This window comes from Vidua macroura, chromosome 16 (genome assembly GCF_024509145.1).
Source record: "Vidua macroura isolate BioBank_ID:100142 chromosome 16, ASM2450914v1, whole genome shotgun sequence".
NCBI lineage: Eukaryota > Metazoa > Chordata > Aves > Passeriformes > Viduidae > Vidua > Vidua macroura.
The window spans coordinates 14902225-14917721 of NC_071586.1; the positions used below are offsets into that span (position 1 = coordinate 14902225).

At 46.2% G+C, this 15497-nt stretch overlaps 1 protein-coding gene and 1 long non-coding RNA gene across 2 annotated transcripts; one reads left to right on the forward strand and one right to left on the reverse strand.

Annotated features, from left to right (window-relative positions):
• Nucleotides 1-921: 921 nt before the first annotated feature.
• On the reverse strand, nucleotides 922-6076 carry LOC128815430 (uncharacterized). Its single transcript, XR_008439632.1, has 4 exons — nucleotides 5586-6076; nucleotides 5357-5469; nucleotides 4069-4231; nucleotides 922-2359 (listed from the first exon to the last, which is right to left on the reverse strand). It is a non-coding gene; the product is annotated as an uncharacterized LOC128815430 (long non-coding RNA).
• Nucleotides 6077-6133: 57 nt separating this feature from the next.
• TEKT4 (tektin 4) lies at nucleotides 6134-13274 on the forward strand. The gene is made up of 4 exons (XM_053992392.1): nucleotides 6134-6724; nucleotides 8276-8346; nucleotides 9863-10006; nucleotides 12884-13274. The coding sequence occupies exons 1-4, from the start codon at nucleotides 6206-6208 to the stop codon at nucleotides 13272-13274; spliced, it is 1125 nt and encodes a 374-aa protein (XP_053848367.1). The 5' UTR covers nucleotides 6134-6205.
• Nucleotides 13275-15497: the final 2223 nt, after the last annotated feature.

A 15497-nucleotide genomic window follows, 5' to 3' on the forward strand; every position in this document is an offset into this window, starting at 1 on the left:
CTAAAAGCCTGGATAAGAACAAATCTTTGGGAATGATCCAGAGGCTGAAAGGAGCCTCTCCAGAGGGAGTTTTAGCCAGGGAAAAGCGGGATAACGGGGGTCATGTGGGATTGGGAAAGGCAGGAATGAGCTCCCTCCAGGGCCCGGGAGGTTCTTCCCATTCCCATCCCACATTCCAAGGACAATTTGGGAATTTTCCTTTTAGCTGCTTCGCTCTCCTCCTCTTCCCAATGTCCAGCCCGGAATTCCCTCGGGAAGTGCGTTTTCCATGATGGGAATGCACAGCTTCCCTAAAATCCCAGAATTCCCAAAGAATCCGTGGCTGCCTCATCCTGGGAATGTCCAAGGCCAGGCTGGATGGAGCCTGGAGCAACCTGGAATTGTGGGAGGTGCTGGGATGGAGCTGGCTGAGCTTTGCATCCCAAACCATTCCCTAATTCCATGATTCCAAAGGTTTGGGATTGCCCTGCGGGGGGCTTTCATTCCAGCAGGATTCCCAGGGAAAGCTGGAGCAGCTTCCCAAGATTCCAGGCTTTCCTTGGGGTTCATTCCTGGTTTATTTCCCGTTTAAAGGGGATTTTTGGGATATTTTGGCTCAAATAAATCGATCTGGTGTATCCCAAAGGAGATAAAGAATAAAAAATTCCCAATCCAGTTTCATCATTACTCCTGGTTTATGGCTAAATCCTTGGATTTCTTTTGGAATTCTCTCTGGGGAGAGAATTCCCAAACTTGTCCACCACAGCACTGCTACTGAAGTTTGGGAATCATCCCCAAAAATTCAGATTATTTGACTTTTCCAGGATCAATTATGGAATAGTTTTGTCAATTCCCATTCCCACCCATCCCACTTCATCCCAGAAAACCCCTTCCCATTTTCTCCCACAATTCCAACACTTCAGGATTCACAACAGCTCCAACTTGGGATTTTTGCCTTTTTTATTCTTTTTAATTGGATTTTCCAGCTGCATCCCTTCATTTTCCCTCTTCCATGGGCTTTGCTGCTGGAAGGGAATCCCTGCTCCACTCAGGAATTCCCGAATTCCCACCTTGGGGCTGGAATTGCTTAAAATTCCTTTTTCCTCCCAAATCCAGCAATTCCATATTTTTCCCAAGAAGAAAATCAGGAATTTATGGATTCTTGACTTCCAAGCTCCTCTTATTCCCTTTTTTCCTTAATTTTATTTAATTTATCCCTTAAAATTCCTTTAGTTTCCAACGAGCTCCTTGTGCCACTGATTATCCCACGGCAAAATTATTCCAAACCCTCTGGAATCTTGGAAAATCACCTGGAAGTGTCTGAACTGGGAGCAGCTCCCTGGAATTGTGCTCCACTCCCAAATATTCCTATTTATCCACGCATTCCATGAAGGAAAAATAAAGGTGCTGGAGGGGTTCCCTCAGGATTCCCTCCCTGGGTTTTTCCCGTTTTTTTTTTTATGGAATGCCAACTTTAAACTTGTGGAGTGTGAAATCCTGGCTGGGCGTTTCCATGGGAACCAGCCGGGTTTTCCTGCCGAGGATTCCCGCTGACCTCACTCCTGCTGGAATCGCTCCCACTCCCGGTTTTCCCTCGGTTTGAATTCCCGGTGTTCCCACTCTCCTGGATTTCCCTCTTTCCATTCCAAGCATGGAGAATTCCCGGCATTTAAAAAGTGGGATAAAACCACCTTTCATGGTTTTCCCAGGAAAATCCCCTCAGCTGGGCGGGAATGATTGAAATCTTCAGGAAAGATGGAGAGGGAATATTCCCAAGGGTATGGAATGATGGGAAAAGAGGGAAAAGCTTCCAACTGCCAGAGGATAAATGGGATATTGGGAAGGAATTCTGGGCTGGGAGGGAATTCCCAGAGAAGCTGTGGCTGCCCCTGGATCCCTGGGAGTGTCCTAGGAAAGGTTGGAAGAGGATTGGGATGATGGGAAGCGTTGGGTTGGAATGGGATGAGCTTTAAGATCCCTTCCCAATCCAAACCATTCCAGGAGCAATCCAGGATCATCCCGGCCTGACCATTCCAGAGTCAATCCCACAAAAAAGTGGGATTTTAGGATAAAAAAGAAGGTGGAAATGGGATCAATGATCCATCCTGGGAATGGTCAGAGCAGCAGGAGCCTCCAGGTTCCTCCTGGAATGGGAAAGCTTTTCCAGGAAGCTCCTCTTGTGCTCCAGATTATCCCAGGAAGAAAAGAATTCCTCCTTCTTTCCCATAAAAATGTTTTCTAGGCTGGGATGAAAAAATTCCAGTGTCCCCATCCATCCATGGCAGGGCTGCAATGGGATGCTCCAGAAAATCCCATCAATCCAAACAAACTCCGTGAAGGAAATTCCCTTCTCCCATTTTTCCAGCGGTGCTTTCCCTTCCTGGAGAAGGAACAAAGGGATCGAAAGCTCCTGCAGGAAGAGCCATCCCGAAAAGTCATGGAAAGGGCACATTAATAAGGGATGAGCCAGGAGGAGGCAGAAATGCGGGAAGAGCAGTGGAGCCTCATTATCCCAGATCCCAAAATTCCTCAGGAGGCTCCAGCAGAGCTGAGCCGGTGAATATTTTATAGGGAAGCTCCTGTTCCTTTCCTGCTTTTCTGTGTGGCCTCTCCCAAAAGAGGGATTTGCTTTGGAAAACAAAGAATGTTCCATGTATGGAAAACAAGGGATGTTCCCTGAGTGGAAAAACAAGGAATCCCACAAAACTCCAGGCACAGCGCTGGGATCAGAGCCAGCAACACCTGGAATATTCAAACCCCCCCCCCCCCCCCCACTTCCTTTCTCAAATCCTAAATTTCCTGGCCTCACCCCAAATCCCAGCACATCCGACTTTTCCCTTTATCCCAGAGAATCTCCTGCTTCAAACACCGGGAATAAAATCCCTGTGTTCGAATCCCTGCTCCAGCCCGGATAAAAATCCCTCCCTGTGGCACAGCCACATTCCTTAATCCCAAAATTCCCTTGGAAGTGCCCCCCGCCTCCCGTTCCCCCACATCGGGAGCAGCCAGCCGGGAATGTTGGGATTGGGATCGCTCCAGGTTTTTTTCCCTGCTCCAGACGCGGAATTGGAGCTGCGTGGGCGAGCGGCTCCTGCACGGCGGCAGCGCCGCAGGCACATGGAGGAATGTGTGCCGGGAAAAGCGGGAGAGGGGGAACACCGGGATGAGGGGACACTTGTGTCCCTCCCCAGGAGGATCAGCCCATCCCTGATCCTTTTATTAGGCTGGAAAACTGGGAAAGATGGGAGGGGCAGGCTCTTTTCCCTTTCCTTGAGCTGTCCCAGGGATGATTTTTGGATCCAGGTTTATCCCTCATCCACCCTTCCCAAATTGCTGCCAGCATCCCAAAAAATCCTCTATCCCTCTTTTCCATGAAGGAATTAAATGAATGACATCAGCACTTTCCTACACAGTAAATCCCATAAATTCCATCAGATCCCATTTATCCTTGGAAAAGATCCGAAACCCCGGAACAGACCTGGGATTATTTGCATTCCAGGGATTATTCCAAGAACTAATGAGCTCCAGAGCATGAGGGGGATTGGAGGCTGGAATTCTCCCAGCTGTTGTAATCCAGCAGGGATATCCATAATCCTTCCCAAAATTGCCCCCGAAGCTCTGAAGTGTTGGGAGAAGCCGGAATCCGAGCAATAATTCCCTCCAAATCCTGTTTTTTTTTTGTACGTTCTCAGTTTTCCAAAACAGGAGTGATCCCCCAAGCTCTGCAGGAATGGGGAGGCGCTTTCAAAATCCACCTGGAGCATGGGATTCCCTGTGAAACTCTGGGAATTCTGCCCACACCTGCCAGGTCCATCCCGAAGTTCTGCCAGCTGGAAAAAGCACCTTTCCCAAGCAGAGAATTCCCCAAATCTCATCAAGATCCACATCTCCCGCAGGAGAGCCAAACCTCCCTTCCCCTTTTATTCCCCTGTTCCCCAACAGGACCAGAGTCACAGGAAAGGCCTCAACAACGAATATGTGGGAATAAAAACAGGACAAAGAGCACAAATGTGTTTGTTGAGCAGCCTAAAAGCAGAGGGGCCCAGAGAGAGGTGGGGAGCGGAGCTGCACCCAGCTGGGGACAGTCACCAGTGCTGGCCCTCAGGGCTCTGCACTGGGGCCAGCTCTGTCCAATGCCTTCACTGATCCCACGGATGAGGGGATTGAGTCCTTCATTAGTGAGTTTGGAGATGACACCAAGTTTGGGACATGTGTTGATCTGTTGGAAGGTAGGATGGCTCTGCAGAAAGACCTGGAATGGTTGGAGGGATGGGCAGAGTCTAACAAGGTGAAGTTGAATAAATCCAAGTGCCAAGTCCTGCGTTTTGGCCACAATAACCCCTGCACTGCCATGGGCTGGGGATGGTGTGGCTGCACAGTGCCCAGGCAGAAAGGCACCTGGGGGCACTGGACAGCCGGCTGAACACGAGCCAGCAGCGTGCCCAGGTGGCCAAAAAGGCCAACGGCTCCTGGCCTGGGTGAGGAATGGTGTGGCCAGCAGGAGCAGGGAGGTCATTGTCCCCCTGTACTCAGCACTGCTGAGGGCACACCTCGAGTGCCGTGCCCAGCTCTGGCCCCTCAGGTTGGGAAGGACGTTGGGATGCTCGAGCGCATCCAGAGGAGGCAACGAGGCTGGAGAGGGGCTGGGAACACAAACCCTGTGAGGAACGTTTGGAGGAGCTGGGGGTGTTCAGCCTGAAGAAAAGGTGACCTTATCACTCTACAACTCCCTGAAAGGTGGCTGTGCTCAGGTGGGGCTTGGCCTCTTCTCCAGGCAACAAATGTCAGAACGAGAGGACACAGCCTCAAGCGGCATCGGCGAAAATATAGGTTGGATATTAGGAAGTTTTTCACAGAAAGAGTGATAAAATATTGGAATGGCCTGCCTGGGGAGGTGGCGGAGTCACCATCCCTGGATGTGTTCAAAGAAAGACTGGATGTGGCACTTGGTCCCTGGTTCAGTTAAGGTGTTTAGGGCATGGGTTGGACTTGATCTTGAAGATCTCTTCCAACCTTTTCATTCTGTGAGTCCCTGGGATTTTCCAGGGGAAACCAGAGGGGCTGGAACTGGGATGAAATCCTGTCACCCCTGAGCCTCCTTTTATCCAGGCTAAACAACCCCAGCTCCCTCAGCCGTTCTTCCAAATGTTCCAAGCCCTTCACCTCGTTGCTCTCCTCTGGACACGTTCATTCCCAACGTCCTTCCTACGGTTCATGAGGGCGGCCCCGGCCGCCATGACACCTCCCTCAGGCACCTTCCCGCCTTTTCCCGTCACCATGGCAACGAGCCGCCCTCACCATGGCCCTTGTAGGGCCCTTGGAAAGGGCAAGGCCAGGCCCTCAGCCCACAGAGGGGGAAAAAAAGGCTCTGAATTACCCTCCTCTGGCACATAAACCCTGCTCCCAGGCTGCTTCCCACACAGGATTCTTCTGGAAGACTCCAGAAAGCTGAGAGTGGGCTCTGGCTTCTCCATGTTGCGTGTCTTAAAGCTCCTTGAGAGAAGAAATTCTGGGGTCAGCTCCGCTGGCACAATCCCTCCTGGCGCAGGGCACAGTGCCGGGAAGGGCTTTGCTGCAGCCGAGGAAAGCTCCTGGCTCAGGGTCACCTTTGCTGCTCAGCCAGAGCCCCGAGTGCCCCAGCAGCAGGAAATTGCCGCATCTGGGCGGTACCGGTGCTGGAAAGTGCCAGACCTGGGCGGTGCAACTGCCAGCAATTTGCTGGATCTGGAGTCCTGGCACCGGCAAATTACCAGACCTGGGCGGTGGCCGGGAAATTGCCGGATTTTGCCTTTCCGTGCCAGCAAATTGCTGGACTTGGGCTGTGCCGGAACAGAGAAATTTCTGGATCTGGGATCTGGCGGTGGCAGCAAACACCAGATTTCAGGCTCCAGGTGCTGGTAAGCACCGGATCTGAGCACCTCCCTTCCTTCCTGGAACGAGGTGCCCTCACCCTCCCAAAATCCCCGGCATTCCCCCTCAGCCCTCCGCTGCTCGGGGCCGCCACCGCGGCCTTCCCCGTTTAACTGCAACCGCCTTCCCGTTACCACGGCAACGAGCCGCGTGGGGGGCGGGCACAGACAGCTCAGCCGCCAATCAGCACCGCCCTCGGGGCGGATCCGCTCTCTGATTGGTGCGCGCGGCTGCCCATCAAACTCGCGGGGCCGCCTTGTCGTCGGTTGCCGCGGTGAGGGGAGGACGCTCGGGCGGGAGCGGCGGAGGCTCCGCCATGGCGCAGCCCGAGGAGCCGCAGCCCGCGGCCGTTCCCTCCTGCCCGCTGCCCAGCAAGACCTGCGATGTGGCCCGCAGCGAGAGGCCGCGCTCCTGCTGCGGCATGGCCATGGCCGGCTTCCGCACCGCCAAATACCAGCTGCCCGAGTGGCACCGCCGCAACGCGGGCGTCTGCTACGAGGCGTTCACGGCGGGCGAGCAGGCGGAGCGCGGCCGCGCCGAGGCCAAGCACCTGGTCAAGCATGCGGCCGCCAGCGCGCAGCGAGCCCAGCAATACTCCAAGGCCACCCTGGGCCAGCGGCTGCAGGACGTCCACTTCTGGAGGATGGAGCTGCAGAAGGAGATCATGGAGCTGGACGCCGAGACCAAGCTGCTGGCGGCCCAGAAGCTGCGGCTGGAGCGGGCGCTCGATGCCACCGAGGTGCCCTACGCGGTTGTCGTGGATAACCTGGAGTGCCGGGAGCGGCGGCAGCCCCCGGACCTGGTGATCGATGAGGTGGAGAGGCAGCTGCTGAAGGTGAGCAGCACCCGAGGGTGGTGACAGCCCTGGCGCTGCTGCTGCCGGCGCTGAAATGAGGAGCAGCGATGAGGAGGTGAAGCTGCGGCTGCTGGAAGTGTCTCCCGCGATCCGCGGTCTGGTGCGCCTTCCTGCACTCCCGGCGTCACTCCAAGGGAATTTTTCGAGTCCTTGCTGTGTTTAAAAAGTGTTTCAAATCACTTTGAGAAGTGTGGCTGGAGGAGAGCAGATCCCTCCCTCAGCCCAGACCCCAACAAAACCAACCTGGGGTTTTCCTGCACCAACACAAAAACCCTGTTCTGACATAAATTCCTGCTCTGCTCGCCTTGAAATCCCCTCCTCTCTGCAGGTTCCACTTTAAAACTCCACAATCCAAAAGCTCAGGAACACTGGGATAGTCCTCGGCTGTTCCCATGCTCAAATTGACCAAATTTTGGCAGTTTCTGACATTAATTCTCCCCGAGTTTTGCCAAGGTGATGATCCAACCCTGTCACCGAGATTCCTGTCAAATCCCAGTGTCATTCTTGTGCTGGATGTTACAAAACCCACATTTGCTGGGGTATTTTCCATCCTGGAATTACACCTATTCCAATGTCCCATAAATTAATTAATAATTACTCACCTGCAGCCTCCAATCAGAGTCGGTTCATGATCAGTTACTCATTAAACCAGAGGATTAATATTCAAAAAATATGGATCAGGCTGAAATGTTTAAACCTGGTGGAGTTTTGGGGATTATCCTGGGAAGAACCAGGTATTTCTGGATCCCTGTGGATCCTTCCCAACTCAGGATGTTCTAGGATTCCACATAGAGGGCATGATAGGATTTAGGAATATTTTGAATGGGAATTGAGTGTAATTTCTGATTTATAATCAATATTTAAGAAGTTTTTCCAGTTAAAAATATAAACAGGGAAGAGTTGGTGTAGGATATTTCCATGTGGGAATTGTTACAAAATTCAGAGAATCGGGGAAATGTTTAGGTTGGAAAAGACTTTAAAGCTCATCAAGTCCACCCTGATTAATCTGGTTCCAGGCCTGGGGATGTTCCCTGATTTTTCCCTATCTCAAAACTGAGCAAGGAATTAATTTATTCCGTTTAATCTGATGGGATCATGGAATCCTGGAAGGGTTTGGGATGGATGGGACCTTAAAAATCATCAATTCCCACCTCTTCCCACTATTCCCACCCTCTCCCACTGTCCCAGGCTGCTCCAAGCCCTGTCCAACCCGACCTTGGACATTCCAGGGATGGAGCAGCCACATCTTCTCTGGGAATCTGTGCCAGGGAAGAATTCCTTCCATAACAGGGTAACACTCAGACTTTCTCATGGAATCCACAGAATTCCCAGGCTTTTGAAGTATTCCAGGTTTTTCAGCCTCCACAGGTTTAGAGCTGAGTTCCCTCAGGATCTGACGACTCCAAAATTCCAAGTTTTACCATAGCAAAGTGAGAGCAGACAAGGAAATTTAAGGATTTATCCACAAGTTGCTCCTCAGGATTGTGTTTCCTGCTCTGGATCCATGGGAGTATCCCTGTTTTTCTTTAGGAAGCGGATCTGATCCGGGATATCCGGGATCTTCTGAAAAGAACCATCATCCAAGCCACCACCCAGATAAGGTAAAACATCTCCCAGGATTCTTCAGCCAAATAATTCCTGGGATAAAGGTGGACACAGATCTCAGCCAGGCCAGGCTTAGGAGCTGTGGGAATTCCTTTTAAACCTGGAAACCTTTTCAGGTTTATTTAGGTATTTTCAGGTAGATTTAAATTTTCAGGTAGATTTAAATTTTCCTGCTTTCCACAATTGTGTTGGATTTGTTTTCTGGTAGATTTTCAGGTAGATTTTCAGGTAGATTTAAAATTTCCTGCTTTCCACAGTTGTGTTGGATTTGTTTTCCAACACGAAATTCCAGGGCTATAAAAATATTCTCTGGGTATCTTCTTGGGAATATCTTTGTATTATTAAAGGGATTTTTGGGATCAAAGGAGCTTTCCAAGAGGAAGTTTTTTGCCACCAGATGTCAGTGTGAACTTTAAATCTGGAATTTCTGTGCCAGGCCGGGTGTTCCTTGCCATTCCAAAGGATTATTTCCTTGGAATTTCTAACAAACCCTTTGGAAAGACGTTGTTGTATCCTAAAAATCTATCAATATAAAGGAATTAACTGCTGGAAACCTGATATTTTAGTTTAAAAAATCCTTTAATCTGCTCCTGTTCCACCTGATAAAAGAAATACTGATTTTTAAAAAATGGCTGTAAATGCCAATTAATATAAAGTAGCTCTGTTATATTAATTAGAGCATGAGAGGAGTCTAATGAGTTTAATTTGGGGTTTTAATCGTTTAAAGATCATTTTAGCCCCATTTTAGTCCAGTTTTAGTCCCATTTTATCTTAATTTTATTCCCATTTTCCAAGAGAATTCCCAATTCCTTGGCTGAGAGTGACACCTGCTGTTACCAGCTGATAACAACCCACAGGCTTTTGTAATTAGAATCGTTCTCATTATAATTAACTGAGCGACTCTAATTAACAACAAAGCAGCAATTTTAATCTAAAAATCATTAAAGATCATCCACTTTCATGGGCAGAGACCTTCCACAATCCCAGGGTGCTCCAGCCTGGCCTTGGACACTTCCAGGGATCCAGGGGCAGCCACAGCTTTTCTGGGAATTCTATTCCAGGGCCTCCCCACCCTCACGCTGGATTTTTTCCCAAAATTCCATCTCAGTCAGGCTCCTCTTCCAGGCACCCACACGTTGGAATTTTTTCCTAAAATCCCATCTCAGGCTCCTCTTCCTGGCACCCTCACACTGGAATTTTTCCCAAAATCCCAGCTCAGTCAGGCTCCTCTTCCTGGCACCCTCATGTTGGAATTTTTTCCCAAAGTCCCATCTCAGTCAGGCTCCTCTTCCAGGCTCCCTCACGTTGGAATTTTTTCCCAAAATCCCATCTCAGTCAGGCTCCTCTTCCAGGAGACAGCGGTGGGAAGGGAGAGTTTGGGATTTTCCAGCCCGCAGGGAATTTCGTGGCCTTACTTCCCCGTGGAACACAAAAGCTGGAGCTGCTCTTCCCCAGGAGGGATGGGTTGGGAATCCTCTTGCTTCCTGCTGAGCTGTGATCCCAATTTTCCAGATCCAACCGGATCCAGAAGGAGAACTGCGAGCTGGACTGGTCGGATAAGGTGGAGACGTATCACATCGACGACAAATGCGCCGGCTACTGCAGCGACAGCACCAACGTCCAGTTCCACCCCAGCTCCGTCAAGTTCGAGGAGAAGTGAGTAATTCCCAGGATCCCCCTGGCACAGCACCCCTGGAACGCTCAATCCCTGCTGGGATTGGGCTTGGAAAGAGCTTCGAGGCGGCTCCGTGGATGGAAAGGTCGTGCTGCGTGTCCTGCGTGGAATATTTGGGTTGGAAGTTCCTGGAAGCTCATCCGCTTCCAATCCCAACACCTTCCACCATCTCAGCTTGCTCCAAACTCCATCCTTGGCTTCTTCCAAGGGATGGGGCAGCCACAGCTTCTTTGGGAATTGTATTTCAGCCTCTCCCCACCCTCGCAGGGAATTCTTTCCCAATATCCCATCCCTCCATTCCCTGTGTCCTGTCCCTCCATCCATCCCTTGTCCCAGTTCCTCTCCTGGAGCCCCTTTAGGCTCTGGAAGGGCTCTGAGGTATCCCTGGATCCTTCCCCTCTCCAGCCTGTCAAGATCCTGGTTTTTATTTCCAGCCTGTAAATCCTGGATATATTCCCGAGCTCATACCGAAGCTCATCCGCTTCCAATCCCAACACCTTCCACCATCTCAAGTTGCTCCAAACTCCATCCTTGGCTTCTTCCAAGGGATGGGGCAGCCACAGCTTCTTTGGGAATTGTATTTCAGCCTCTCCTCACCCTCGCAGGGAATTTTTTCCCAATATCCCATCTCTCCATTCCCTGGGTCCTGTCCCTCCATCCCTTGTCCCAGTTCCTCTCCAGCTCTCCTGGAGTCCCTTTAGGCTCTGGAAGGGCTCTGAGGTGTCCCTGGATCCTTCCCCTCTCCAGCCTGTCAAGATCCTGGTTTTTTATTTCCAGCCTGTAAATCCTGGATATATTCCCGAGCTCATACCGAAGCTCATCCGCTTCCAATCCCAACACCTTCCACCATCTCAAGTTGCTCCAAACTCCATCCTTGGCTTCTTCCAAGGGATGGAGCAGCCACAGCTTCTTTGGGAATTGTATTTCAGCCTCTCCCCACCCTCATGGGGAATTCTTTCCCAATATCCCATCCCTCCATTCCCTGGGTGCTGTCCCTCCACCCCTTGTCCCAGTTCCTCTCCTGGAGTCCCTTTAAGCTCTGGAAGGGCTCTGAGGTGTCCCTGGATCCTTCCCTTCTCCAGCCTGTCAAGATCCTGGTTTTTTATTTCCAGCCTGTAAATCCTGGATATATTCCCGAGCTCATACCGAAGCTCATCCGCTTCCAGTCCCAACACCTTCCACCATCTCAGCTTGCTCCAAACTCATCCTTGGCTTCTTCCAAGGGATGGGGCAGCCACAGCTTCTCTGGGAATTGTATTTCAGCCTCTCCCCACCCTCGCAGGGAATTCTTTCCCAATATCCCATCCCTCCATTCCCTGGGTGCTGTCCCTCCACCCCTTGTCCCAGTTCCTCTCCTGGAGCCCCTTTAGGCTCTGGAAGGGCTCTGAGGTGTCCCTGGATCCTTCCCTTCTCCAGCCTGTCAAGATCCTGGTTTTTTATTTCCAGCCTGGATACATTCCCAGGTTTATTTGCCAAGACTGGACAAAAAACGTGTGTGAACGTTTTGAGCAGCTTTAGCTCAAGATGGAAGCACTTGGAGTGATTTTATCTCAGGCTTTAGTTGCTCTGAAGCCACAGGAGTGAGCGTTCATTAATTTGGGGATTTTTTATTCATTTATTTAGGAATTTTTATTGACTTCTTTGAGGATTTTTATTACTTTATTGGGGGATTTGTATTGATTTATTAGAACATTTTATTAATTTATCCAAGAATTGTTATTAATTTATTCAAGGATTTTAAGTGATTTATTTGAGAATTTTTATTATTTGAGGATTTTTATTGTTCCATTAGAAGTTTTTTATTATTTTATTCAAGAATTTTCCGTAATTTATTTGAGGATCTTCATTAATTTATTGGAGGATTATTGTTAATTTAGCTGGAGATTTTTATTGATTTATTAGAATATTCTATTAATTTATTGGAGAATTTTTATTAATTTATTGGAGGATTTTTATTAATTTATTTGGGATTTTTATTGATTTATTTGGGGATTTCTATTGATCTATTAGAAGATTTTTCTTATTTTATTCAAGAATTATTAACTTATTTGGGGATTTTTATTAATTTATTTGGGGATTTTTATTGATTTATTTGGGGATTTTTATTGATCTATTAGAAGATTTTTCTTATTTTATTCAAGAATTTTTATTAATTTATTGGAGGATTTTTATTGATTTATTAGCATATTCTATTAATCTCTCCAAAATTTCTTTATTAATTCATCGGAGGATTTTTATTGATTTATTAGAATATTCCATTAATCTCTCCAAAACTTCTTTATTAATTTATTGGAGGATTTTTATTGATTTATTAGAATATTCCATTAATCTCTCCAAAATTTCTTTATTAATTCATTGGAGGATTTTTATTGATTTATTAGAATATTCCATTAATCTCTCCAAAACTTTTTAATTAATTTATTGGAGGATTTTTATTGATTTATTAGAATATTCCATTAATCTCTCCAAAACGTTTTTATTAATTTATTGGAGGATTTTTATTGATTTATTAGAATATTCCATTAATCTCTCCAAAATTTCTTTATTAATTCATTGGAGGATTTTTATTGATTTATTAGAATATTCCATTAATCTCTCCAAAACTTTTTTTATTAATTTATCGGAGGATTTAACTGATTTACTCAAAGATTTCAATTGATTTATCCAAATATTTTATTCCTCCAAGAATTTTTCTTAATTTACTTGCCAATTTTCATTAACTCATTAAAGGATCAATCCTATCCCTCACTAGAAATCCACAAGAGCCAAACCAACCAAAAGCCGCTCCCGCTTTTCCGGCGAAAATATCAATTTTAAGCACAAAACCCCCCGATTCTTCCCATTCTTTATCCCTCCAGCGCCTCCACACCGAAATCCTGGGCCCAGTTCAGCCACGACAACATTTCCAGGGCGGAACAGGAAAAATTGGCGTCGGTGCAGCTGCGATCCCTCATCCACAGCATCATCCGCGACGCGTCCGAGGACCTGCGCAGGCAGCGGGCGGCGGGCGACGAGGCCCTGGAGAGCCGCTGCAGGGAGCTGGGGGATGCCAAGCTGCGCCTGGAGCAGCGCCTGCAGCAGGTGCGGGGCGTTCCCGGGATCCTGCCAGCCCGGCGGGGCCATCCGCAGGAAAACGGGCGTTCGTCGGCATCGCCGCGGGAATGCTGCCAGAGTTCCGCGGGTTTTCTTGTGGTCTTGGCGCTTTTTTGGTGGGATGGAGGTCAGTTAAATGCCTTAGTCCTGAATTAAGCGCCTTAAACCTGAATTAAGCACCTTAAACCTGAATTAAACACTTTAATCCGGAATAAAACACTTTAATCCTGAATTAAACACCTTAAACCTGAATTAAACATTTTAATTCCGAATTAAACACTTTAATTCTGATTTAAACACTTTAATTCTGAATTAAACACCTTAAACCTGAATTAAACGCTTTAATCCTGAATTAAAACGCTTTAATTCTGAATTAAACACTTTAATCCTGAATTAAACACCTTAAACCTGAATTAAACACCTTAATCCTGAATTAAGCACCTTAATCTTGAATAAAACACTTCCATTCTGAATTAAACACTTTAATCCTGAATTAAGCACCTTAATCTTGAATAAAACACTTCCATTCTGAATTAAGCACTTTAATCCTGAATTAAACACCTTAATCGTGAATTAAACACTTTAATCTTGAATAAAACACTTTAATCCTGAATTAAAAACCTTAATATTGAATAAAACACCTTAATCCTGAATTAAACACTTTAATCCTGACTTAAACACCTTAATCTTGAATTAAACACTTTAATCTTGAATAAAACACTTCCATTCTGAATTAAACACTTTAATCGTGAATTAAACACTTTGATTGTGAATTAAACACTTTAATTCCGAATTAAACACTTTAATCCTGAATAAAACACCTTAAACCTGAATTAAACACTTTAATCCTGAATAAAACACCTTAATCCTGAATAAAACAGTTTAAACCAGAATAAAACACTTTAATCCTGAATAAAACAGTTTAAACCAGAATAAAGCACTTTAATCCTGAATTAAGCACCTTAATCCTGAATTAAACGCTTTAATTCTGAATTAAACACCTTAATCTTGAATAAAACACTTCCATTCTGAATTAAGCACTTTAATCCTGAATTAAACACCTTAATCCTTAATAAAACACCTTAATCCTGAATAAAACACTTTAATTCTGAATAAAACACCTCAGTCCTGAATTAAACACCTCAATTCTGAATAAAACACTTTAATCCTGAATAAAACACTTTAATCCTGAATTAAACACCTTAATCTTGAATTAAACACTTTAATCTTGAATAAAACACTTCCATTCTGAATTAAACACTTTAATCGTGAATTAAACACTTTAATTCCGAATTAAACACTTTAATCCCGAATAAAACACCTTAAACCTGAATTAAACACCTTAATCCTGAATAAAACAGTTTAAACCAGAATAAAACACTTTAATCCTGCATTAAGCACCTTAATCTTGAATAAAACACTTCCATTCTGAATTAAGCACTTTAATCGTGAATTAAACACCTTAATCGTGAATTAAACACTTTAATTCTGAATAAAACACTTTAATCCTGAATAAACAACTTAATCCTGAATTAAACGCTTTAATTCTGAATTAAACACTTTAATCCTGAATAAACACCTTAATCCCGAATTAAACACCTTGATCTCGAATTAAACACTTTAATCTTGAATTAAACATTTTAATTCCAAATTAAACACTTTAATCCTGAATAAAACACCTTAATCCTGAATTAAACACTTTAGTCCTGAATTAAACACCTTAATCCTGACTTTAATCCTGAATTAAACACCTTAATCCTGAATAAAACTCTTTAATTCTGAATAAAGCACCTCAGTCCTGAATTAAACACATTAATCCTGAATTAAACACCTCAGTCCTGAATTAAACACCTCAATCCTGAATAAAACACCTCAATCTTGAATTAAACACCTCAATCCTGAATTAAACACCTCAAACCTGAATAAAACACCTCAGTCCTGAATTAAACCCTGAACCTGGCTCCCCAGGGAGCTCTGGTTGATCCGGGATTCCCAGATTTTTCTGGAATGGCAGTGACGTCAACCTGGCAGGTGACTTCAGCCTCCTCCAACGCGGAGCAGCTCCTCCTGTGGATTTTACTGGATTTTATGTGGAATTCTGTGCACTTTAAAGTTATTTACTGGTTTGTTTTTTGTTTTTTTTTTTAATTATATCCTGCTCCTTCTTTAAAAACTTTGGGAGTAAAGATTTTCCTCATCTCTGGAGCGAGGCCATTGGAGATGTGGGGGAAAAGTCATCCCTTAGCCCCTGGTTGCAATTCCTGGGCTGGGGATGTGCTGTCATCCCCCAGAACACATGGAAGAGGTTTTGAGGGAATATTTCCTGCTTCTCTTTAGACTGAAAATGGGATTTTTCCGTATAATAATAAAATAAAGAGG